Source organism: Syngnathus acus, chromosome 21, assembly GCF_901709675.1.
Source record: "Syngnathus acus chromosome 21, fSynAcu1.2, whole genome shotgun sequence".
NCBI lineage: Eukaryota > Metazoa > Chordata > Actinopteri > Syngnathiformes > Syngnathidae > Syngnathus > Syngnathus acus.
The window spans coordinates 7,200,327-7,227,399 of record NC_051105.1 but is presented as its reverse complement, the minus strand read 5'-3'; the positions used below and the strand labels follow the sequence as shown (position 1 = coordinate 7,227,399).

The following is a 27,073-nucleotide window of genomic DNA, read 5'->3' as shown; positions in this document are numbered from 1 at the left end:
GGAAATATTATGACTTTACTGGAAATTAATAATTCTAATAACATGATTGTATTCTGGGGAAACTGATCTTTGTTTTCTAGACAAAATTAGGACTATATTCTGATCAAATTTAAATTTAAAAAAAATTATGAATGTATTCCCATAGAATGATGATTTTTTTATATCTATTTTTCAACATTATTATGTCAAATTAAAATGTTTTCTGAATGATTTTCTGCGATACTTGGACTCAGCTCTTAAAATATGATTTGTCTTGTAAAACGTGGCCTTGTTTCCCACACAAAATTAAGATTGTTCTACAATGACATCTGGTAAAAATTTAACAATGTAATATTTCACGTTACACCTATACTGAGAAAATTACAATTCTCATAGCACACTATTTCGGCTCATTTCTTTTGGTAATGACCCCCACCACCTCCATCCCAATATTGACGACTTCCTTCCCATATTTATTTTCTGTTCAGTGTGGTCCTATTATTTCTGCACAAGCATGCAAACAGACAAAAGAAAATGTCAGCCTTCATGGAGTCCAAGTTGCGAGCTGAACTTTCAGCACTGAAAGGCTTTCTACGTGTACAGGCAGGGGTTGTGTTACGCAAGCACATCCATTTGCTTGCAGAGGCAAAGACACGTGCCTTTGTTCATAACTAATGGAAGACTGTGTACGCCAATCGTGCATGGCTGACTGCACGGAGCGTAAACAGTCATGATGTTAAAAACGCCATGAAGAGAATGCCTCTAAACGGAGAGTTAAAACGAGCAACTACGGATGGAAAAAAAAAAATGATGCCACATTTAGGTTAAGATCCAGTTTGGTGGTTTATATAGGATTTAGGCTTGGCTCGTTTAAGGTTGACAGTTGGCAGGCAGATAATGATAGAGTTGGATTATGTTTTCAGCTTAATTTTAAGCTCTCCTGCCTGTAACACATGCCATCTTTAAAAGCCCCATACCGGGATCAGATTTTTATGTCAGCTATTGCAAATTGGTGTGCAGTGATAATGTAAATAACGCCTTTGAGGTGATTCCGCCACTACTGCGTCATCTCTCTGTCGGCGGCCTAGTGGAGCGTCGGTGAATTTTGCCCAAACAACGTGCTCATTGAGGCGACGCCCCATCGGAGTCCAGCTGTTCGCCATTGATCCCTCTGTTTTCTGATGCACTGGCCTGGAATGTGATGTTATTTCATTAGCCAGGCAGAAGCGACAAGCTCGCTCTCCTCCCCGGGGGCACGGGGCCAGTCACTTGGACGGGGCCGCAGTGCGCAATCACAAGGGATCGGGGCTCAGTCAGACAAGAAAGGAAAAGTCCAAATCAAAGCAAGAGGGTGGCAAACTTTGCAGAGTCGGGGGAGCGCGGCCGAGAGCGTTTCAGTGCGAGGAAGGGGGGGGGGACTAAATGCCTTGACGGGAAACGCTGGGAAGGAGTGCCCGCGCCGAGAACCTGTCAGCCGCAATGAACCCGGACGACAACGAGCTCGGCATCTTCACTGTCATTCAGTGAGTAGTCCCCCGGTGGCCCTTGTGTTGTCTCGTGATATAACTCAGTCGGGGATGATCACTGGCTCACGCTAGATGCTGGTTGCAAGATATGGATGTTGAATATAGCGATGCTGATAGTTTTGTGATATTTAATATGTACCTAATGAGATTAAATTTTTCTTTCATGTGGTAAAAGAATGAAACTCAATGTGTTCTTAGCCAATGTTCAACTATTGAATGCACGTAATAGTTTGCGTCTGACTGGTCAAATTTAAGTTAAAGCATACAATTCCAAAAGGAATTTATTTCATGTCTGCGATATGCATATTGCTTGGGCCGATATCGCGATATAGATATTTCTTAGATATATTGTGCAGCCCTATTATACATATATGAAATGGATGTTTCAAGTGTGATTCTTTTCTTCACTTACAGAGATAACCTGATTGCGGAACGTTTTCCTCTAAAATATGGATTATCGCCTCGTGATTGTATCGTGACTGATGTTATCAACATCATTACTCGGTGATTAATGTGTCATATGCAGCCTTTTTGGCTTCAGATATGTGACGGTAGAGGCAGTGGGGAGTTCAAATTCGGGGCTGTGGAGATAAAGAGGAGGAACAGACTTCTTTAGTCAAATCGCCGCTCGAGGCCCGAGGCTACTACATCCGTGCTTCGCATACATAACATATCAAATGTGTATTGCAGTGAGTCAATTATTATTTGTTTGGATTAAAAATCGAAACATTAAAAAAAAAGGATCAGACTTGTCCCACCAGTGACCCACGTTCAAACAAGTATTACGATGAATTTAATAGCAGGTGCAAAGAAAATTACTACTCATCCGGGAAACCCTTCATCACTGCCATCTTTAATCTCACTTCTAAAAGCCGTTTAATTCACTGAATACATCAGCAAAAATTATCATCGCATGAGTGAAGTGGAATACTTCTGCTGCTACAGTGGCAGATAGCTTTGGGAAAATCGCAAATTATCCTCTTTTACGGCAATTTCGTTGGAGAAGTACGAACAGTACAAAACCGTAATAAAGTAGAGATTTACTTTGGGTCACTTTCAAAACAAATTTGGCCAGGAATTGTCAATTCTGGAATTTCCCCGAGTGGGACAAATATCTTTTTGAGGGGGTTTACCTCATTTAAGGAGGATACACTCGTAAATTATGTTGGATAGGATTCAACTAAGCACTGCAAGGCATTCAAAACAGCTGCACTCTTTTTTCAGCTTTTAGGTTATCCAAAGGCAGGGTCTTGCAAAATTTAAGCACTGTTGTTTTTTTTAAGTGGCCAAGTGGTCCCAAACGACTGAGTTCAGCGGATTCGAAAGTAACTCAAGAGGGGAGAGTACGGGATGAGCGGGGCAGGGGGATTGGATGTTTAAAGCTTCGGCCATATTCTCCTTAGATCACGCTGCCGTCTGACCTTAATATCCGCCGCCACTTACGATGGCTCGGGGCCGGCAAGCCCGAATGGGCAAACACAACTGTCCAGAATACGCTGAGTCTCTCAAAAGCTAGCGCCAAAGGACACTGTTGCTATATTTAAATCAAATCAGGCCTCATCTCTTCATTCGCTGAGGTCAACCTCTGCTCTCGCAAATACGCTATATTGCTTTTTTTTGTCTCTCAACAATTCCCTCCAACAATCTGGGACATCGGATTTTTTAAAAAGTATGCTTGGTTGGTTAACTTTTTCATTAACCTTGCCTTTGTGATGCTAGCTAGAAAAAAAAAAAGTGAGACTGACCCTGAGTCATAGAGACAACATTCTTTATTGGGCGCATCAGTCGCAGCAACGACTTATAAGTTGTGGCATTTTAAGAGAGGAAGGGTTGCCGCTTGACTCGAAGAAGGCAGCTACGAAATGTGGTTGAAAAATCGCCTGCTAGCATCCGCCATTCTTTGTTTGGTAGTTATTTCTGGTTAGTCATCCATTACAATGTGACATATTTATTGATTCATACTTATTATTCTTCCAAGCACCCGGCTTAGATTTGCAGTAATTACACAGCTAGAAGAACAGACTTAAGAAGCTCGATTAATAAACGACATTACCACTAGAACGGTTGTGAGCTAGTGCCAAATGAATTTTGGTTGAGAATAGAACTTTACTACTTTGCTTATGGAGATTATGATACCTTATGAAGAGAAAGTGTTGTATCTATGCTACATTTCTTTATACCTGTCCACAGTATGAAACTCCATTTTTACACGGCCAAATATATTGCCAGCATTAATTAGCTGCTCGCAGAGGCGCAGATGCTCTCAGTAGACAGATATTGGATGTTAGCACTTTCTGGCAGAGTGTTTTCTTTTTAGTCGAGTTATTTCTTTCATCCAAACATGGTCGGAGGCACATGAAGAAATATCAGGCCCACTTGGATCACAGACAAGGCTAATTGTCTCTTGGCAGACTTTGGTGGCGGTGCCCCATCCGATGAGTTTGATTTATGAAGATGCTTTTTTTTTTCTTTGAGATAACACACCTGCAGTGATTCTTCAAATGGTGTCAAGATTTAAAGAAGGTTTTCTTTTTCTCCTTATACTCAGTGATTTGTTTGATGGCATTTAGCATTAGCATTCTTTCTTCCTCTTCATACGTCAGACTCTCTGCAATACCGTAATTTTCGGACTATAAGTCGCACCGGAGTATAAGTCGCATCAGCCATAAAATGCCCAAAAAAGTGAAAAAAACCCATATATATGTATATAAGTCGCTCCTGAGTATAAGTCGCCCCCCCACCCAAACTATGAAAAAAAACCGCGACTTATAGTCCGAAAATTACGGTAGTTACAATTTTGCACCGCTAACAACTCCATGGTGAACAACAAAAATATGTGCGCTTGTCTGGCTTTTGCCTCCGAGCCCAATTACAAATTAGAAAGTCAAGTCAACCATATTATAGAGATCATGAATAAATGTTAAATGAAAATGCAATAGAACCTCTCTAGTCAAACGCCTAAAGCTGCGCATGGATTCAATTTCAGAAGTGGCAGTTTAAAACTCTTGAGTAAATTGCCCGCAACAAAAAGTAAAATGCTACTGAGTGAAGTGCCCACACAAAACGGTCCGATTGAGAGCTATGACTTCATACTTGTCACGGGGTGCTTCAAACAATTGGCAACTGTCAAACGGTGGCACTTACCTCAAAACATGAAGCTTCGATTCTTGGATGGGCCTTTTGTAACACCTTACTTTGACTCGCTTGGGTTTCCTCTGTATTCAGTTGCTCCTCAAGGATCTCTTAAAGACAGAGGACAGCTTTCATTGGACATTGCACATGCTTAACCATTTGGTAAAGAAAGAGAAAACTTTCTGGCTGGCTGTTGACCCAATATCATGACAAATGTACTTGTGGCTGAAAAAGCGAAGCGTGAAGAGTCTTTGTTGCTGAAATGCAGAAGTGCAGTCATTGCTAATCAAATATCCACACTCTATTATTATAATATTGCTCCAGCCGGCAGGGCAGTCTGTTTTTTCCTTGACAGTCACGTCTTTCGGGTATACCACTTTAAAAAGCTTGAGGCACTTTACTTAATATTATCTATCACCTCTTTGTGACCACAAAAATGATACAAAAGTATTTGGAGCCCCGTGACGACAGAGAGGAAGCTTTAACAATTTCAAAAGGTCAAAATCATAAATTCAGACTTGAGTTAGCATGTGCAGCTGTGAGCTCAGTTGCAGAAGTAGGGGGTGATTTGTTTGTTGCTTATCTAATGAAGATACATTAGGTCCATGCTTGCTCTCCAGCTGTTGCTTTTTCCAGCAACAATATATTGTATGCTGCCCCCTCCCTCCCTTCATGGCTCCACAGCTGTTGATGACACCAGCCTTTGGGGGACTTCGGCTGCATCCTTTAGATGGAATTCTCGTGGCTCCTATGCACACCCTTTCACATTCCTACATCTCTCAACCTCCCTCGTTCCCGCCCTGCCATCTCTCCATCCTCGTTCTCTCTCTCGCTCTCTCTCTCTCTCTCGCTCTCCCTGCTTCCCTCCAACGCTGTTGTTCCTGCGCAGCTCCCACACATAATTCCGCCGCGATGGAAATTAAATGAAGGTGGCTTAACGCAGGCATGCTTTGAAGGATGTAACCAGCGGGGGGAAGCTCCACACACACTGCCAGATCCTTTTCCATGCGCTGTAGTGGATTTGCGAGGCGAGGACAAGGCAATCACTCAGCCATGCAGAAGCCCAGACAACACAAATAATCTCTCCACCTGACTTGTGGAAGCTCCACTTTTTTTTTTTTTTTTGGTTCGTGAATTATTTATTCCTCCGCTGTCAAAGACGGTGTTCGAACAATGGAGCACGAGTGAAGCAGTTGGCACATTTGTTGCCTTGACATGGATGTGTTCAGCTTTGTGAAGATGCCAAAGCTGTCAGGGTGAGTCTGCTGCTGCTGCTGCTGCTGATGCTGCCTGTGCCTGCGCATGTCACTAGGTGCTATGTGTGAACGCCGGCGTCATTTTAGACATTGAGCTAACACTTGGGGAAAAAACAAAATTGCAGGCTGTTCAGGTGGAAAAGTGATGATGTGGTTGACGAGTAGAAAGGAGCGGATGCAAGTGATGGTGCAGTTCAGGTTGTGCAAATGGTCGGCATGCAAGTTAAGCCCAATATGATGAATGTTATTATTCATGTCCTGACCCAAAATTGACTTTAAGTGTCTTGCAATTGGAAAGGAAGTGGCAAAAAATATATTGTGAGAGAAGAGAGATTTGGAAAGGTTTGGCCTGGTGGCATTTGCTCTACAATGCAATTCTAAAAGCAAACAAAACATTACAGGAAAACTATTGAAAAAAAAATAAAAATCAAGTAGCCCCAAATTAGATAATAATAAACATTTGGTCACCTAATAAGAATCTGTTTGATCTTTTCAACTACTACATGTGATAGCATACTTAAAAAGTATCGACGTGGCCCATTATTAGTCCCGGAAACAAACCGCATGAACTTCCTCATATCTAAAGAGTCAACAACACTCACCTAAAAATAAACAGGAAGGTTAAAAGCTTTTGATCAAAAGCCAATTCCAAAGGCTTGTACTTAACGGAATGTCCAGTTTGCCGTCGCATTTGGAGTTGCTTTTATCTTGCTTCCATTGCAAATAAGAATCGGTTCCCAATTGCCTTACCTAAATGAATAATTAGACATTGCTGAAATAATTCCGCCCGAGGAGTTCTAATTAGGGATGCTTGTCACATGACCCACGATAAATTGGGACTGTTGTGAGTCCACAGTGTAGGATGTGGGTGGGATTTAAAAATTCTTTGCTTCAAAGTGTCAAAGTGCTTGCAAAGAGCTTATTAGTATTTTTTACACTTCTTCTCTGTGATGTCAACAAAACGGATGTCACTGGCAATAAGACAAAAGCAACAATGGTAAATGAATACATTTTAAAAAGTATACGCTTCTATAAAATGCTTTTAATCGTCCCCAATGGATTGTAGATTAATCTTCCTATGGGATTTGCCACCATTAGAAACACCACTGATTTAATTTGGTTCAAATTGTCCTATTCTTTTAGCTCAGTCTGTTGGTGATTCACGATAATAATTTGTCAGAGAAATAATTTGTACGTACTTAACATACTCTACAATACAATCTTATTTAAATAGATGTGTCCCGATACTAGTATGTGAGACTTTTTTTCTCCTGGTTCTTCCTATGCGATGCTCTTTCGTGGCACGGCGTCTCCCAGTGGCGCCCTGACGTCACTGCAGACTGTAAGTGTTCATAAGCGCCACAAAGCAGCCTTCCCTGCAAAAGCGGCATTTTTTTTTTTTTGTTTACTCCCAACCCCGCTTGAGCTGCCAACTAGAATTTAAGTCAGCAGAAAGCTGTTTAGCTCAGGTTGATGGAGCATTTAATAGGCAATGTCTGCATTTATTCCGGATATCTACATCGAAAACAGTTTGGATTTTCTGTTGAATGATCTTTTGGATTAATTGCCGTGGATGACTTGGTTGCTGAACAAAAAAAGATGCTTAGGAATGTGTTTCTATAGTATCACACGTCACTTAATCACTGGGACTGCTTGCTTTTCCTAACCTGATATAAATCAAGTCTGTTAGGCCGCATCATTAGAAACACGTTGACATGTCTTCTTTCCGCAACATGTGTGCGTGTGATCCATTCCCCGCACCATTTGCAGACTGTAAATCGCTAACGTGGACACTTATTGACTCGTCTAAATGTTCGTCAGCATCCACGAGAGCTAAAGGCTCTGTCGTTCAGAGCGCAATCTCAAAGGAGGAGGAGATCAGAAACGGGAGCCAGCTGGCTGATGGATGAGGTCTTAGGCAATCGTTTAGTCTGTTTTGTCCTTTTGAGCTCAGCGTCAAAGCCAGTGAAGAGCACACAGTGAGGCGCACTGCTGCATCCGTGACATCACGGGGGGGGGATGATTACAGTGACGTGGCTTGGGGCTGGGTGATCATCGACGGGGTAAAATTTCCATCCATCCATTTTCACTGATAAGAATAAAACAACATAATCTTCTCCTTGCAAATTCCCCTCCACAGCTTTGTTTTTATCTATCTGTGACCTTCGAGTTCTGGAAACATTAATCACCAAATTGTTACAGAAAATATATTATTTTAAAAGTGTTATGGTAACACTCCATACTAAGGTGCTAATCTTGAGTAACAAGGGAAGACGTTAGCACAAAACAAAAATGTGCGTTAGCAGACGCCTTTTAAGTCATCGCCTGTCGCTTATTGGTAGTTTTTCCTCTGAAGCTGTGGTTTCTTATGTAACAAATATGATGTATGGGGCCAGTTACAGCTATTTTTCTTTAACAGATCACCTAGGAGTCTTTTAAGGAATATGTCACCTGTGTTAAGAGATCACCACTGTCAAATAAAACTGCAAAACAGAAATAATAGTCAAACTACTCACTCTTTGAAGATGCCTGATGACACATGATGAGAGAGAACAAGAAGTTGTTTGCAGAGCCACGCTGTCACCTAGGAAGACAATATTTTGAAAATGCAGTTATTTTCATGCATTTTTTGCATAATAGGAAATAATGTTGACAATTTATGTCAAGTGGAGGACCATTAGGGAGGAATGCAGAGTAACGGAGACAAAAAAAAACACAAAGCGCAGAGGTCTTCATAAAGGTTTTATGAAGTAAACAAGCAATGTTTTAAGTTCCGTTTTTTTAATGTTCATTCAGGATTTGAGCAACTCATTTGACATCTTTCCTCTGAAAGACTGCACTGCATTAGGTGTTGCTGTTTTGGTTAGCAATGGGGTTTAACCAGGCTCTTTAGAGTCATTACCCCCGTGGATCAGGGAAGTACTCCCCCCCCGTCAACAGAAAAAGGAAGGGTCAAATTGAGGGTTAAGTGGATGACACACCCGGCTTTCAACTGAGGCACGGCGGCTAAAAGAGGAACAACCATTTGTTTTATTCATTCATTCATCTTGCTGTCTTATGTCATGTGCAGTTAGACATGCATGACATGTTACTGGATGCATTGCTTTTATTATTTTTTTTCAAGACTTGAAGATGAAAATTATGAATGAATATATCGTATTACGAATGAAATATCACATTTATTTCAATGACAATTTAGCACATTAGGGACTCGTTAAACCTTCGCATCAATAAATTCTGTAATATAATTTATTTTTGGGGACTTTAGTGCTTTATTAATCAATTTGTCACAGAGTACTTTATTAATTTACTCATCATTTCTTCTCTTTGCTGACTCCAAATGAGGTGGTGGGATTTGGGAAGCTCACTTACTCACAGTTAAATATCCGGGGCTCATCGTGGGTGGGATGCTCCCTGATGCAGTTTTATTCCCACCCAGAGGAGATTAGCGAACAAAAACACACACACAACCTCTTTCGATACAGAGCTGCTGAGGATACCCTGGTTGCCCGTGGCAACAATAGCAGGGCTAATAAAAGACAAACACGGTGTTCATCTGGTAAAATAGAGAAACAGCGGCGGCACACTCAAGTGAACGTTATAGAGCACGATTTTATACCAGTGCCATCGAATGTGTTTACAAATATTGATGCGGCTTGTTGCTATGCCACAGTGGCCTCCTTCTGATGTCTAACTAAAACATTAGTGACCAATCCATACACTGCAAAAAATTGCGGTCAGTTCTTGGTCAAAAGAAGAAACGTCGTGCAGCCTCGACTCACGTAGTGATCATTAAATTAAGCCATCATCGGATTGAAGGTTGCATAGAAGGAGAGGGTCACTTGATTGACTGCTGCTATGGAGCCTTGAGGTGAATAAAGAATCCAGTGTGAGCACGACTGTGCTCACCTCCTGCTGGAAATAGCAAAGAATGCAGGTTTAAGGCTTTTTCTTCAGCTCGAGCCAAACATTTAACACAGTCAATACCACTCAATCCCTCGGTTGGACTGGACTATATAGAAAAGCACAATGAAGCTGCTTCGAACAAGCGCTCATCCTGACCGGGGTGGATTAGCTTCAAGGTAGTGGGAGAAACAGAAAAACTCAAGGGAGGGTTAGTTTTTTTTTAAAAAAAACAAAACATGTTTTTGCTCTCTAAAACTAAAAAGAAATAGTCATAGAGGAATAAAGCCTTTAATCGGCGAGGTTCCTTTCTGTCTAAGCCACTTCTCCACGGGCCTGTTTGCGGGAGGCGCTCCGCTCATCTGCTGTCTTTCCACAGCTTTCGCAAGCGAACAAAATCGCATTAGGGGTCTGGCTCTGCATCTATTCATGTCGCTCATACGATACATGGATGTGTTCAGTCCATTTGGAGAAAAGCATCCATGGATTTTCTCGGGGGGCCTTATCATGCGAGGTACTTCAAGTCCATCCCAGCTGACTTTGTACACATTGGACACACCATCTGTCATGCTTATGTACACAGGCAGAGCTAGGGGGGGCAACAGGGGCACTGCCACCCTTGAAATAGTCTATCTTTGACATTATAGTGTTTTATGGCATAAATTATGGGCCAGGAAAATAATTATTGGATGTTGTCCAATATTAATATCGGAAATTATTGTTTTGTTGAGTAACAGTAATTTACTTGCCATTTGTTGTTCTATTTCTATCTATCTATAAGAGATTATGGGTAAGATCCTTCCGTAAAGGTTGGTCAGGAGTTACACTTCATTAATGATTTTATCAAAACAAGAAGGCGGGTGCTTGCAGGTGTTGCCTTGATTTGATTGCATACAACTAAACCTAACGGGGATAATCAACGTGAATTATTCAAACGTCGTTTTGAGTGTGTGCGTTGGGATGTGATTTTCTTGGCATTTGGCTTTTCTATAATGCATAATCACCATGCTCATGAACAGGATTACAGCGTTTCATAACACACTAGAAGTCTTCATGTTATTCAAAAGAGATGAAAGAGAAAGTGAACTACAGTGATAAAGCAAGGATCACGTTGGTCATGCACATTTTATGAAGGGCTGGAAAGTGATCCGCGCCCGCGTCTCCCACAAAGTATAACAAAGTAATTTCCTCCAAATTGTACTTACAGATAACTTTGGATGACATTCTAATTAAGATACGGCAAGTTAAATCTTTAATTGACCGGATTTGATGGTGATCTGCTATTCAAATTTGAAATGAATCAACTGCTTCCTTTAACTTTCATATTTTGGAAGAAGTCATTTTTTTTTATGTATTGTGGGTCAGCTTTAAGTTAATATGGTGACATGCAAATGAAAGCAAGCATTTGAAATTGTTAGGTTGACATCAAAAATATCCTTGAGGCATGCATATGTCTTCATTGTGACGCTTGGGTAACTTGTTCATGAATTGTGCAGCATGGTTCACCCACATGGCTTTCGACTACTAGTCCGATGCGACTGCACAGCCATCATTTATTCATGCGATGGGGAGGAAGATCATTTTCACCGTCTACCGGAGGGTGAACTCTATTTAGCGTCTCTGCAAACCTGAGTCGTGCAACTCAAAAGCATAGGGCTTGGGAAAAGAAACGAGAAATCAAAGATCACGGGATCTATGACGCTTCGGTTAATGCGAAGGAAAAAATGGATTTAAAGGGACGGTTTGTTATTCGGGGCGAAAATCTTGAGGGCAAATCATCTGAAACTGTGAGTACTGAATCAACTGGTTGTTTGTGTTAGCTTCAATAGCAACATTTTTTTTTTAACTTGTAAATTATATATCTATCAATAGCCACAATCCTTCAGGCTAAAATGATTTTGTAATATATTTCAGGTATTTTACTGAGCAAATATGAACGTTACAAAAGCCCTTCACTTTTGCTACTCCAACAGCTTGCTCTCTTGTGCACACACATCATTTTGGATGCAGTAAACGTGTTCTAAATATACACCGCAAGGCCTTTTCCAAGCAAATGCTCTGTGTGTCAAATATAAATCCATGCAACTGGAAATTCACACAGCCCGCTGCTGCTTTGGGGAAGCAAACACGTTGCCTGACATGAAGAGTGTGCGCCAGAGGAAAAGAAAACAATATTTTCGATAGCTAGTCGGCTTGTTTCATTTTATGGCAAAACACTGCTGTGCTGCTGAGGAGAGGGCATGATATTCTTCACATCTCATGGCGCCGGCACGTGTACACATGCGAGCAGGGCATGCTCTCGGACACAGGCCGCATTAACAAAGCCACCCATGCAGACGCGAGAGCGCTGCACACAACTTATTATGGCTGCTACAATAACTATGGAAGCAGGCTTTGAATAATGGATGCAAAGAGCCCTGTTACACGGAAAACGAGCTTTTGAAGTGACATAACTTAGTGCCACTGCTCTCAATGTGCAGATACAAAGACGCAAGGAAGAGATCAAGAAGAAAATGATTCAATTATCGGTGTGAAAACACAAAAGATGCAAAATTGCACAATTTCAAATCAAGAAATACAGTATGTAGTAGTAATGGCCTTAGGTGAGTGAAAATTACATTAACCATAATCTAGTTAAGGTCAAGACTTTGAAAAGATCACGTGGCACAACCCCCCTACCAAAATATACCAGGTGCTAGGCCAGATAATAGATTTTTTTTACAGATCTTCACCAGTACCCTGGCGGTAAATTATGATCTTTGTTTGAGTTTTCTGAAAGATTTTTTGCATTTGTAAATAATAATAATTGTAATAATAATAATTGTTTGCAGACCACCTGAGATATCCTTGGGCAAAATGCTGTTTACCTCAGTCTTCTGCAATCACCTTATGACCCCCACCCACCCACTCACTACCAAATGCAAATTGGATTCTCGTGAATATGTATGAAGGATAAAAACAATAGAAAAAAATGTTTTACCCATTTGAAGCTAGCTTCTCAATGCGATGGCATCATCACAGTGCACTCAAAGATGTCCTAATTGAATTGAGAGAACATTTATTCACGCAAGCCCTTGAATATTTCCTCGCATTAAGACTCGAAAATATTCCTGGAAGTGCTTCTTACTTTTTTATCTGCAAGTAGTCACCGAGGACAATTCACCTTGGTGACACGAAATGACGAGACAGAGACCCGCTGCAACGCGTGGCCTCGGATCAGGTCAACTCTATTTGTGGACAAAGGCTGCTTTTATTCTCTGATAAACTTCACAGAATCCATTTGAGTTTCGCATTTGCTTTTGAGTGCATCTGATTAAAAGTTCTTTAGGGGGAAATTTGTCTTTTAGAATGTGCTGACTTTGGAGAAATAAAAGCCAATTTCATGCCTGTCACAAGTACAAGCGTGAGATATGCTTATGTAATTAATTTGGTTTGTACTTTCATACTCAACATTGTCCAGTTGATCACGTTGGGATCGCTGATCACTTTAGCCTTTTATCACCCGCCAAAGCCTACAGCTCATTTATAATTCCGATATTGAAATGCAGAATATATATATATATTTATATTTGTAGGTTTGCATTTTGTTGCTGATAATATCAAGCCCCCTTTGAGCCCATTTCAACTCACGCTTCAAGGGACATATAAGGACATGCAATCGCGTCCTAGTTGAAGTATTTTATGCATATTTAATCACATATTTTGAGGTTAATGAATAAATCTAATGTTGTTTTGGTTCATAGAGAACATGAGACAGTCCGCCTCATAAAAAAATGTCTCATATTCTGCGTCGTGATTTAAGCGTTTCAAAAGGTTTGTTGTGTTGCCACAACTCTTCAGTGTTTTTCCACAAACCGCATCTCGGTTGTTTGTGGAGCTGAACAAGCTCTGGCATAATGCGATGGAATAGAGTCAGACTGACTGACTGAGTGACTGACTAAGCAGCGTGCGTGATGTGCTGCTAACGCTTACGCATCACGCACCTCCCTAGGCGGAACAAAAACAGGTCCCCAACACCCTGTGTCATTTAGCCAAAGTCTAAATAGTTATTTTTCAAGATGCAGTCCATTACCTCAAATGACTGCAGTACCAACCAAGATGTGCTAATGGAGGTATTGATATTTCCGAAGTGAGCCGCACATCACTAATTTTCAGTCTCCATGACACTGTTGTCATGTAAACAGACAGATTAAGTGGGGGAGCCAGACCAGTCTTTAGGGTATTTTTCAATTTTTCCAATAATTTGCTTTTTCACATCTCCACCCATCCCCTGAAGGGGGGATATAGTGACTCTTAATCAGCATTTCTTTTTTAACATTTTGGGGGTTTTTTTGTTTGTTTTGCGGACCCCTTGAGATATCTCCCCCCCAAATGAAAAAAATCCTAGCTCCGCCAGTGTGTGTCCTCCTTATGACTGTAATGCTTAGTCCAGTCTTTAACCTGTCGTTCTCCCTAAGTCCCCCGGGATAGGATCCAGACTGCCTTGAACAGGATAAGTGCTATAAAAAAATGTACGGATGGATAGATAAGAAATGTCCTGTCTGAAAGTCTCAAAGGAAAAACCATTCTTCAAACTTCGTCTTGTCTGAGTCAAAATTCCCCCTTAGGGCCACGACTCTTGTCTTTTGGCGCTCTCGACTTGATGCCTCTTCCCTTCTATCGTCTGCAGCCACAGGACCAAGTCGTCAGGCTGGCCGCCCCCTTCGGGGACGTGGAGTACCTCGCAGGGACCCCCCAATGGCTGGGACATGGGCAGCAATAGAGAGGGGCGTGACTGCTACATCAAGTGAGTGTTTTAAAAGAGCCCCCCCAGATGTTTCAGACCACTTGGCAAAGCTATGATTATTCCAGCAGAGTCACCGCCTCCACGGCATCTCCATCTGTGCATTCGGAATACTGATTCGCTTTTCCTTACCCTGCTGTGCACTCTCTCTCTTTCTTTCTTTCTCTCTGTCCCCTGCACACCACACTCTTCCTCTCACACACCCACCACACTCTGCACGCAGCCTTCTGTATGCAGGACTTCTTTTTTTTTTAATAAACTAAATTTACCTGTGCGGCAATTCGATTTTCAAACAGCTACTTGGCTCATTCGTCAGAGGATTCCGGCTTAATGAACTGCCACGTGAAGGTAAAGAGATGCTAAGTCTGTGTTGTATATGTGTTTTAATAATGGTGAAATGTTAGACTGGACTTTACAGATAAACCGATTGACATTTTTTATCTTTAATTCTCCTCTCTGTCCTGAGTATTTACGTGATGCGCCAACGAGGAGGTGAAGCCAAGTCACACATGGGTTGTAGCCCGGCGTGCGTGATGTGAAGAGGTGTTATATAAGAAGTGAGAGTGCCGGATGCAGTCAGAGAGTGCATCTGCATCAGGCAGATTCACGGAGGCTGTTCCGGCGTCAGACGTGGCTCATCCAAATTTTCGGGAGACTCATGAATAATCAAACGTCCGTTTGTGTGTCCGTCACAGAAGCCGGCGGGCACAATGCAAGTCGGTAGCATTCCTTAAAGGAACGTGTCTGCGTGACAGCGGCACATATAAATAAACCAGTGGGCATTTAATATTAACAGTGTGACACGGTATTAAAAGGATGTGATGCAGTCAAGGGAGTGATTTTGAAAGAGTGTTGATTTGACAAAAGATGGTTTTGATGGAGTACTGCTGAATGTCATGTCTGCTAAGCATCAATTTTTTTTTTTTTTTTAAAGGATTCACGATAAAATTAGTGTATATTCTCAAAACTATTCAATCCTCAACCTTTCGCGGTGAGCCGTGTAAGGTTTTTCTAAGCTGCGGGTAATTTAAGTGGGAGTCTGACAAAAAATAGCGCTGTTGCCATTTAAGGAGACAATGTTGAAGGGAGACACAAAATGTTGAAAGACAATTTACAGTTCCGTAATAACGGCAGTAAGTGGTTTTAGATATGCAAAGCGTGCCAGGACAGCGTCACCTGCCTCTCCCCCCCTCCCTTACCCTCTACCATCTCTCTACCCCTCCCTCACCTTACCTGTTTAAGAATGCTGCTGGTGTTGCCAGCTATGAGCTTGAGGCAGATATCCAAGATGAAAGATGTTGAGAGCACAAGATGCAAAAAAATCTGAAAAAGAAAAAAGTGACAGTGGTGGAAGTAGTAATTAGTAATAATATTAATTGATTGTTGAATCATGCAGTTCTTTTTAAGCAAATGACGTAAAATGAAATGTTGATATTGTTCGTTCAGTTTCTTGTTTGGTAGCATAGGATACTAACTATTGTGTGGGAGCATAGGATATATTACTGTAAATATTTTGGGGGATTTGATTTCCTCTAAATATCCACAAGTGAGATGCAGTTGAATTCTGTGTGTTAATGAGCAGTGATGCAAAATGTCACACACATTATTGTGTTGCCACTCGTGACTAGCAACAACACCGTATTTCGTTTTTAAATGTTGACAAATGGAGGATGAGATTTCAAACAAAAAGCAAAGGATCATGAGTCATTTGCTAACACGGTTTAAAAAAAAAAAAACAAGAAGCAGGTGCGAACAGAGAACAAAAGAGAAACACTGCTCTGTCCTTTCCAAAATGTAAATTGGAACAACAACTGTTGTCGGCATGATGCCGCGGTTGTCTGAATTTTGGGGCACGCTGCATTATACAAAATGAAATCCAAATGCAATGATGTCTGTGCATGTTTTTCTCGGTGTCTTTCTAAAAATCATCAAGGAGCTATGTAGCTGCTAATGTTTATAACTAGCTACATAATGGGAATGAAGCCATGTTAAGCAGGTGGCCGGCACCGGGGAAGGGACTATCCAAATCCATATGCTTTTGGCAATCTGTTGAGCTCCTCACTTGAGGAGGATTAAAAAAAAAAAAAACAATGACTGATGTCAAGCTCTTTTAGCAAGTGAAGAATATTAAAAAATTACAGGGATGAGCAGGCCTTCACAGCCTCAAGCCTATCACGGACAAGTGAAAATGAAAAGGCACGCCGGATGGACTCGATGCACGGAGGTGGAAGTTAATCACAACGTCAGAGTAGAGTTATTGCGTCTATACATTTCTGCCAGTCGGGCGAAGGCTGTGAATTATTTCAGGACTGGACTTTCATCACATAAACAGTATGAGGTGATTGATCTTGCTCTGACCTTGTGCATCGGGAGTTTTGTGGTGCGTCATGCAACGTCGCACCAGCCATCAAGTTTTAAGTGTCGTCACAATGAGACAAAATGTCAAGGTTTGTTTTTGGAAGTGGCCGAAATGACCCTCAAATAACCCCATCAAACCCGAATGGGAGACTTTACTTGTCTTCAGGATAGTTTTTTTGTGGGTCCATTCTTGGTAAAAATGTCAGACGTGAAAAAAGCCCTAAAATTGGTGGATTTATTTAGCCAATAAATAATATTTACAAAGAGGGAAAAGGACATTTCAAGAAGCCCTCTATAATACATGTTGGGGCTCAAATAAAAGCTGTGCTCTTTCATGGCCACACTGTGCTACTGGAAGATAATAAGGTTCTAATTAAAAAAAAATTGTAAACATTTCCGAGAAGTGTGATACCAGAAAACTACATTTTAGCCCCAGGCCATCACATAAAACAAAATGTCCCCTCCTGAATGGAGATTACATTGTAAATGGTGTTGAATGGGTCTGACTTGTTATTAAAAGCAGACAGTAAATGATACACTTCTGAACCTTTTGACTATAATATCAATGCTTGCCTAACAGAGTAGAATCCACACATAAAAGACTCCTTTGTCTGTCCAAAAGTTTCAAAAGCTATATTTTCAAGACATACATAAGAATGAATTGACTCCTCAACATTCTGCAGCGCTTTTCCCTCTTTTCTTGAATTTGGCAACTGACAGATTTTGCTGTGTCTTTCTTTCGTCACCAGTTAATTGTTAGTCATTATTGTGGAATAGCACACGTGTCAAGAATAAATGCGAATTACACACTGTCTGCCTCAGCCCAAGGCTTTAATTAACCAACATTGCTAGCAAGATGGGATTAAGCCGTTGAGAAAATGGATGGACGGATGCTAGCAAGATTGTGCTTTTGATTCTGCGCTGAGAAAGTCTTTGGAGGGTGAAGGGCGGAAAATAAAAAATGCTTTGCACTGCGTTGATGCCGAGATTGTCGTAGAAGATGCAAGGGCTGTCACATTCCCACGAGAGATGACATTACATGATAACCTGGTGTTTTCGCTTTCATTTTAAATGAATCCATTCTCACGGGGACATAACTCGTTCACAGTAAAACAAACGAACATAATGCCATGAATCCTTGTCTTATTCTCACAGCCAATTCAGCCAGAGCAGCTCCCTGGAAGAGGTTCGCCTAGATGGAGACAAATTTGTGCCACCAGCACCCCGGAAAGTGGAGATGAGACGAGACCCGGTGCTTGGCTTTGGTTTTGTGGCAGGCAGTGAGAAACCCGTGGTGGTCCGCTCAGTCACCCCAGGTGAAATGACTCAGCTTTTACTACGACGGTCACTCATCCAATCATCGGCACCTTAGGAAATACTCCATACAAGTAGAAATGACAAATCTAGGGCAGGCTTACTTAAATGATTCATCAATTGTAACAAGACTGTTTTCTTGAATGTGAACAGGGGGTCCGTCAGAGGGCAAGCTCATCCCAGGGGACGAGATCATCATGATCAATGATGAACCAGTCAGTTCCGCACCCAGGGAGAGGGTTATTGACCTTGTCAGGTAGGGCGACACAAAAAAAAAAAAAAAACTTTTACTCATCTGACTAACACAGTCTGGCAGTTCTCATGCATTTTCATGCCAACTATCAAAATGTTCAAATCAGCTTGCAATGCACTGTGCATGAGTAAGATGGTGGCTATTGTGCCTGTAAATAGTCTGTAAAAGCTATATTTATGCAATTAGATGTCAAATGGTCTTAGAAGAAGACCATGCAATATTTATATGTTTATATGTAGTTTGAATTACAGTAGAGTGAATTTTACGTCGTACAATTTGGAATTTGAACATTTAAAAAATGTCTTTTATTCTTTCTAATGTATTACCGTAATTTTCGGACTATAAGTCGCGTTTTTTTTCATAGTTTGGGTGGGGGGGCGACTTATACTCAGGAGTGACTTATATACATATATATGTTTTTTTTCACTTTTTTGGGCATTTTATGGCTGGTGCGACTTATACTCCGGTGCGACTTATAGTCCGAAAATTACGGTATTTATTTTTTATCATTATATTTTATTTTTAACATAATTATATTTCTAATCTGTATTTTTTTTTTAAATGTATTATTTATATTCCAAATATGGTTTCAAAATACTATGAACGTCGACTGGCCATGATGATTGAAACTAAAGAATTTGGTTTTGGGAGGAACATCTAAAATTTGGCAATATTTGGTTAGATGACAGGTCCTTTTTCCACAAAGCATAAGGCTGTGATATGCTTTATTTTACAGGAGCTGCAAGGAGTCCATTTTGTTGACTGTTGTTCAACCCTACCCAGTAAGTATCTTCCAGTTAGATGTTCATTTGTTAGCTTCTAATGTGAAAATATATCGTTAGCCAAATGTACTGCCAATGTATTCATTGGGAGTCTTTTCCATGCCTCAGATGAAGTCAATAACAAGTCAACTCTTAGTCACCACAATGCAGATTTGGAATATTATAATTCTCACCAGTAATCTGGCATTAATCAAAGATGCCTTATTGGATGAAACAATTTCTCGGATTCAATGAGCAATTAAATTTATAGCGAGATTTGAATAGCAGAAAGGAAAGGCTTTGTGTTGAGTTTCATAATACTCGAGAGAACCAAGCAGCTCTTCAATTCCGGTTTGTAATGACTTCCATTTACCAGACGCTTCTTTGCAGCCTCAATGACACTCTTGATGGTGACCAAGGTTATTAGGCTTCAAAGGAGGATACATTTGGACTGTGGGTTAAGATGAGGGGGAAAAGTACATCGGATTCATTTTAGAAGGGCTTGACTGTCCTGTTTTCTTCTTTCCCTCCCAAAGTCACCCAAGTCGGCATTCATCAGCGCAGCCAAAAAGGCCAAATTAAAGACAAATCCCGTTAAAGTCCGCTTTGCGGAAGAAGTCATCATCAACGGCCAGGTTCCCGTAAGTCTCACGTGCGCTCAACGTTTTTGTGTTAAAGCTGACACAGAGCAGATAAGCCAATACTTCCTCTTCATCACTCGAGAATAGAAAGCATGTAGGCGTGAGTGACAGATGGAGGCACATGCTACCCCGCAAAGCATTTGACTGGTTTGTAAAATGTGTCACAAAGAGAGAGCAACTATAGTGTGGGAACGGATTTGGGAAAAAAGGCTGATACATTGTTGTAATGAACCCTTGGGCTTCAGACAGCTAAGACAACAAAGTGTGACTCTGTAGTGTTAAATCAGAAAGCGTATCAAAGAACAACAATGAGATGTTCAGCTGACAAAATGTAAAATGTTACATTTGTGGAAACAAATTGTTTGACTATCATTACGAACTGAGAGAAACCCTAAAAAGGAGACTCAAATATTTTGTAAGATCTTATGTGAAAATAAGCATCTTTTTGACCCGTGTCTCCACACGGCTTAGAAAAAAAACTAAAATAATGTCTCTATTCTTCTGTGTTTTCCTCTGCTGAGTTATTTTTGTTTACATTCCTTTCTCAGGAAACTGTGAAGGACAACTCACTTCTTTTTATGCCAAATGTTCTCAAGGTCTACCTGGAGAATGGCCAGACTAAATCATTTAAATTTGACAGCAACACATCTATTAAGGTAAGGTGGCCACTCTGGAATATAATTATATGATCTGAACCGACTTTATATTGCTTCAACAGAACTGCTCACTGTGGCCTTTCGGGTTATATCTGTCGTCAGATTCTCACTTTAAATTGGACTAACCCTCGTTACCTGCTTTACTTTGAAATTGCTTTTGCATTCATGTTTGAACAGGATGTCATCTTGACACTACAAGAGAAGCTGTCCATTAAAAGCATCGAACACTTCTCTCTGATCCTGGAACATCGAGCCGAAGGATCGGCCAGCAAACTGATGCTCCTTCATGAGCAAGAAATGCTAACTCAGGTGACGAAGAGGCCAGGGTCACACAAGATGAAGTGTTTTTTCCGCATCACTTTTGTCCCAAAGGACCCTTTAGAGCTGCTTCGGAGAGATGCAATAGCGTTTGAGTACCTCTATGTCCAGGTGAGGAAGAAACGAGAGATTACATGCATGTTTATTGAACTAGTTGTGAGCAGTCAGTCAGTAACGTAACCTCTTGTCCTCTCTCTTTCTCTGTTACATCTCAAGAGCTGTAATGATGTGGTACTGGAGCGATTTGGGTCAGAGCTGAAATATGACACCGCCCTCCGTCTGGCTGCCCTGCAAATGTATATTCTAACCATCAATACCAAGCAGTCCCAGAAAGTCTCCCTAAAGTATATTGAGTAAGTAGAAAAGATTTCAAATAGCTTGACATGGTAAGGGAGAGTCAGAGCCGTTGAATTATTTACTTTCTGTTTCTAATCCAAACGTATTTTGAGTAGAACAGGAAAATTCTTCCCACGATTGATTGACCTTTTGTAATGTTTATGAATTGTACATCCACAGGAAGGAGTGGGGACTGGCCTTGTTCCTGCCTCCCGCAGTGCTGACCAGCATGAAAGAGAAAAACATCAAAAAAGCACTCACTCACATCCTCAAAACCAACCAGAATCTAGTTCCACCTGGTAAAAAGGTAACGGCAAAAGACACATTCATAGTACTTCTTTCTTCTCCATTTTTCCCCTTTACTCTCTGGACCGAAAAGAAATCCTTAACCTGACTAAGATACACTAGAAGTCGCTGAGAAATTCTGCCATGAATCATTTCTGACTGTATCTAATGTTGAATATTCCAGCTGACCGCCTTGCAGGCAAAGGTCCATTATCTGAAGTATCTCAGTGACTTGAGGCTTTATGGAGGTCGGGTGTTTAAGTCGACACTTATTGTAAGTGAAACTCTTCTTTATGCCAAACTCCTTTTAACGATATGTGGCATGGACTACTCAGTGCACTCTATATGGGGAAGTGATAGTTGTGCTGATTCTATTCACAGCAAGGCGAGAAGCACACTGAAGTGACCTTGCTGGTTGGGCCCAGATATGGCATTAGCCATGTGATTAACACCAAAACAAACCTGGTGGCACTCCTGGCTGATTTCAGCCACGTCAATCGCATCGAGATGTACGCGGAAGATGAAAATAAAGTTCGAGTGGAGCTACATGTTCTGGATGTTAAGGTTGGAATCAGTTTCGATGTTAAAAAATGATCTCTGTGATTAATTTACTTTTCTGCCTCTTTCACAGCCGATCACGCTCTTAATGGAGTCTGTTGATGCGATGAATTTGGCCTGTCTGACTGCTGGATACTACCGATTACTGGTGGATTCTCGCCGTTCCATCTTCAATGTGGCCAAGAACACAGACAGTTTGGATAGAAGTATGTCCACAAAGGCCGTTTCAGTCAGGTGTCAAATCCAGGCCCAGAAAAATGAATCACTACCGCAGTTTAGCTTTAGCCACAGTTGATTTAAGCTAGCTCCCGGCGCAAGCCAAACTGTGGCAGGGTTTTTACTTTCTGGACCCAGATTTGACAATTCTGATATCAGTCTTTCATTGAGTTTTTTTTTTTTCTTTTGTGCTTCTATGTGCAGGCCACGCAGGAAGGATCAAGCAGAACTACCAGGCCATCGAGTGTACATATAGCACACCCCAAAAGGGATACGAAGATAGAAACAACCAGAGGTGCAGCCAGGACTTCTCAGACCAGGAGTGTGAATATCTGGACCGCAGCAGATGTGAAGGGCAACCCTCCTACATGGCAGAGATCCACCAGGCGCAGCATTCCACACATATGGTTGAAAGGGCGGAGTTCTGCAGGGTACCATCCACCCAAACATACCTTAATGTCCCAAGAACCAAAGGCCAAGAACCCTGTAGGAATGCAAAGGTGTCTTTCATTTTTGGAGATCCTCCCTTAATAAACCCCCAAAATCTGGGCTATCAGAGACTGATGGATGACACTTTTGAGATTATGGACAATCACAGCCCGATGTACAGGCGACTTGAGGAGGACTACAAGATGATGGATGCCCTAGAAGACGGCGATGGATATCAGTATTCCACCAAAATGTTTGAGGAGCCGCTGCTGCACGATATTTGCTACGCAGAAACAACGGATGACGCGGAAGACGAGGATGACATCAGCTGCGAAGAGGACTTGGTGATGAGTGACATTGACAAGCCTACATTGCTGTCCCTCTCAGGGTCCAGTGATGACATCATTGACTTGACCTCGCTCCCGCCGCCACCGGAGGGTAACGACGAGGAGGATAACGATGTACTGTTGCACTCGCTCAACCTGGCCATTGCTGCTCCTCCTCCCGGCTTTAGGGACAGCTCAGATGAGGAAGAGCAGCAGGAGGCTGGGAGTCAAGCCCAGGGGGGTCGAAATGACGTCCCAGTGTCCCTCATAGATTCAGTGCCCGGCCACAGAGCTCAGAACCAGGGGGAGCCACTGGACGAAGCAGTTGTGTCCACCTTGCAAGCACTGGCGGCCCTCGCTGCATCCGAGGAACCCGCGCAGTCTGAGAGCAGCACAGGTTCCCCTTTTACTATTGTAACATTCATTCATTAACATCACAAATACTCCAGCCATTCACTTTTCATTTGTTGCTGTTCATTTTTTTCCCAATAAAGCTCATTTTGTTATATATTTCCATTTGTGTGAGTTTCTTCAGTCATTTGTGCATCATATTCATTTTCATTACCTAATTGTTCATGTGATTTGTTTATATTTGGCAACCGTTTTACCCATACATTAGATGTTTGTTAATACTGTACCAAAATAATGGTAAATAAATACCTGGTGAGCTTTTTAGCTACTTTGGTTAGAGTCTTTTGTAAGATTTATCATTCAAAGTAAATTGTCAGGGCACTGAAACAAAAAAATCTAAAAATCCATTTCAGATGGCACTAGCAGTTTTACAAATGCTTTTTTTTGTGCTATCAAAAATGAAATCTTCATCCATTCTCTCAATTACCATCTTTGCATTTCACTCATTCTGTTTCCCGAGATGTCTACAAAGAATGTTCTAATCATGTTTTTGTCTTTGTGTGGCATACAGGTGTAGAAATATCACGAGCGTTTAGTCCAGAGTCATCAGATTCTGGCAATGAGACAAACTCATCCGAGATGACGGAAAGTTCGGAACTAGCCACCGCCCAGAGACACTCGGACCACCACTTGAGGATGCATGTAGCAGTGACGGATGGTTACCACGCCACCAATGATGAAAAGACAGAGGGACTTGGTGAAAGTGTTGCCGGGACCATACAGGAGCATCAGGGTGAGGAACTGAAATCCGCGACTAATGCCTCCTCACAGCTTTTCCACTCTGACGGTGGTGAAATGGAGCCAGAAACAATGGAAATGAAATCAGTCAGTGAATACTTCACTAAGATACATATCGACTCGATTATGAGCAGGCACAGAGGAAAGCAAACGGATTTGGAGAACCGAACCCACCGAGACACCTGCGACCCTTTGGAGAGATCCCACGTGACTTCCCAAGAGCTAGCTAAGGAAGAGCCGCTGCATCTTGTTGGGAAGTACAACACCTTCACGGTGAGGGATTCCTATTATGTCAATCAGCTTGATCTGGGGCGAACTCCCCTCAAAGAGCGCCATCAAAAATGGCTGCACAGAGCGCCGGGAAACAAAATGGACGATACTCTCTCTCCAGAATATGTGAATGAGTCACAGGCCTCCCACACAGAGAGGTTGACAGTAAAGGGAGGGAAACAGGACTCAGATGAAAGAAGCCAACCGTTAAACAGCCAACTCCGCTCTCCCTCCAAAGGACCAGAGGGCGTTGATACTTCACGGGACGGTGAGCAGCAAATGAAGAAGACGTCATCGGAGCAAGACGTCACACGGCTATACGAATACCATTTGAGCAAGCGCATGTCGTCTTTGCAGAGTGAGGGGGCTCATAGTCTCCAAAGTTCACAATGCTCCTCTATAGATGCCGGATGTAGCACGGGGAGCAGCAGCTGTGTCACTCCGATGGATTCTCCCCTTTGCGTCACCGACAACACGCATGTACTGTCCGACTCCTCGCTGAAGGGGTTGAGTTATGGAACTTCTGCTGAGGAAAAGGCTTATGCTTCGCCGGGACCAAATAAAGAACCCACGCAACTAAGGAAGAGCCAGGCAACGACCAGTGCCGACTCTGGGTTTGGAAACAGCCGGGACAGTGGTCACAGATTATCAAAGATAAAAGAAACCACAGGTAAAACTACGTAATGTCAAGCCACTGACTCACTCACGCACGTTCGAGAAATCAAATATTGAAATTGTCATTTGGATGCTTAACGGTTCTCTGTTTTCCTCCTCCCCCTAGTGTAGCCTGCGCACAGCAGAGAACGCTCGGAGAAGAGACATCTTTAGCGCTCTGTCATGAGACCAGTAACACCACCACAGTCATGTCACCATCGTTATTAGCAAGCTGCACGGAGCCCACTGGGCTAAACTGGGAGAGACCTGAGTCTAGCCCATGTGCCCTGCCTTCTCCCTCGAGCGGATCCTCATGTGACCTTCTCAAAGACAGCCTCAGGAAGCCACGCAGGGTTCCCATGCGTAGGAGAAGCTGGAGCACCATAATGCCGGGCTCCAGGAGCTTTGAGGCATTGTTAGAGAGGACCAAAGCCACGTTCACGGGGAAGAGCGCCGGTCAGAAATTGGAGTCTCAACACCGCTCGAAAGCTCAGCGCATACTGTACGCCAAAAATGTCACCAAAAGCTTGTCACATGGTTCGGTCACCCTAAATTCAGCATGTGGACGACTGCCACAGTCAGCAGTAGCAGCAGCGCGGCTGGACGCAGGTGCACTGAGATGTCGTAGGCCGGTCAGTTGCTGCTTCACCTGGAAACAGAAGAGCGCCGATAACAGGCTCAGGTTCTCTGTCGCCTCGATCGACCAGAAGAAGGCTGAGCAGAGTAGTGTGGTAAAAATGAGCCTGGAGGAGAGGTTGGCTCATGTCAATTCAATGAAGGGAAAAACCTACAGCCTTCGAACGGGGTTTGCTCTCGCGCGGACGGACGCTTTAGAGATGCTTAGCCTGCTGCGTTCCGGCCGCGTGACTAAAGGTAAGAACGCGGAGCCCGGCCAGACGGACACGGAGACCTTCTCTCAGCTGCTCATCACGCAAGCTAAAGTGCTGAGCGGCGCCTGCGCTCAGATGGCCGCAGAGTACGGCAGCCCAGAGGAGTTGCTGCTCACGCTGACGCACAGTTTCCACACACTCTGCTGCCTCACGCAGGCCTGCATGTCCCTCGAGGAAGGCCTGCGCAGCGACACCGAGCGGCGCCGGTTGGCAGCCAAGGTGGACGAGGTGCTCATCAACTACGTGTGTCTGCTGAAAGCTGCCGAGGCGTCTTTGGTCAGCTCCCCCGAAGACCCGAGCGTGAAAGCGCTGACGCAGCACTCGGCCAACATGGCTGCCATCATAGACGCACTAATCCACTTAATGACAACACTGTGCTACAAATAACGTACCCCGATTCTTGATTTGAAAGCCATAACGTAACGAGACGTGGGTGTAACTACAAATGTGAACTGCTGTGAGAGAAAATAAATGCCTTGTGTACACTATATTTTATTAAACAATGTAGAAATATTTGAAACACGAAATTTTAAAAAGATGTAAGCCTTCTAAGACGATGCATACAGACCTCCACTTGAGTATTTAATAGTATATTATAAGAAAAATTCTAAATTCTATAATGGTTGTATTAAAGACTTCTCATAGTATGTTGTTTTGTAAAAAAGTTAAAAAAATATATCTATATAAATATATATCTACTATGGTGGGGAAATATTACGCACAGCTGTGGACAAATCATTGCACATGAAGCGATTAAATTAAAATAATGCACTTTTTCATTTGCTGGGTGATTACTGTACATGTACACTGTGTACACTTTCCCTGTCATGTTTTGGTCAACTTCATTAAAACTTTAAAATACCTCAAACAAGTCTACAATGTTTACTTTTATGTATGGCCAAAGCACAATTTCCAATTTATTAATTCTGCATTATTTTGCACAGGCACATTTCTAATGTGTTCTTGTCTCTGAGCCGTCGAACCAGAACAACATAAGCCGAGAGAATGATGAGTTTGTTGATTTGCATTACTCACACACACACATGTGTCATTGCATAAGTATGCAAAATAATTCATGCT

The 27,073-nt window shown here is 42.2% G+C and overlaps 2 protein-coding genes across 5 annotated transcripts in view; one reads left to right on the top strand and one right to left on the bottom strand.

Annotated features, from left to right (window-relative positions):
• LOC119115042 (rho GTPase-activating protein 6-like) overlaps positions 1 to 27,073 on the bottom strand; it is a 64,703-nt gene that overhangs the window by 17,730 nt on the left and 19,900 nt on the right. Inside the window, exons 1-3 of one of the 2 annotated variants that reach the window (XM_037239189.1) lie at positions 15,813 to 15,883; positions 8,410 to 8,477; positions 4,650 to 4,747 (exon numbers count right to left, since the gene is read on the bottom strand). The gene's annotated coding sequence lies outside the window, so the exon portion shown is untranslated. Of the gene's footprint in view, positions 1 to 4,649; positions 4,748 to 8,409; positions 8,478 to 15,812; positions 15,884 to 27,073 lie in introns of those variants that run through there. The other variant, XM_037239188.1, reaches the window with a different exon arrangement.
• frmpd4 (FERM and PDZ domain containing 4) lies at positions 1,422 to 26,659 on the top strand. Of its 3 annotated transcripts, none has more exons than XM_037239177.1 (16): positions 1,422 to 1,502; positions 14,466 to 14,582; positions 18,093 to 18,253; positions 18,405 to 18,507; positions 19,241 to 19,286; positions 19,802 to 19,906; positions 20,455 to 20,562; positions 20,740 to 20,991; positions 21,097 to 21,233; positions 21,397 to 21,523; positions 21,686 to 21,775; positions 21,883 to 22,065; positions 22,133 to 22,265; positions 22,480 to 23,427; positions 23,953 to 25,119; positions 25,236 to 26,659. In XM_037239177.1, the coding sequence occupies exons 1-16, from the start codon at positions 1,459 to 1,461 to the stop codon at positions 26,378 to 26,380; spliced, it is 4,866 nt and encodes a 1,621-aa protein (XP_037095072.1). In that variant the 5' UTR covers positions 1,422 to 1,458; the 3' UTR covers positions 26,381 to 26,659. The 3 variants fall into 3 exon arrangements, with proteins under 3 accessions (XP_037095072.1, XP_037095073.1, XP_037095074.1); XM_037239178.1 differs by lacking the exon at positions 1,422 to 1,502 and adding an exon at positions 5,468 to 5,893; XM_037239179.1 differs by lacking the exons at positions 1,422 to 1,502; positions 14,466 to 14,582 and adding an exon at positions 14,668 to 14,927.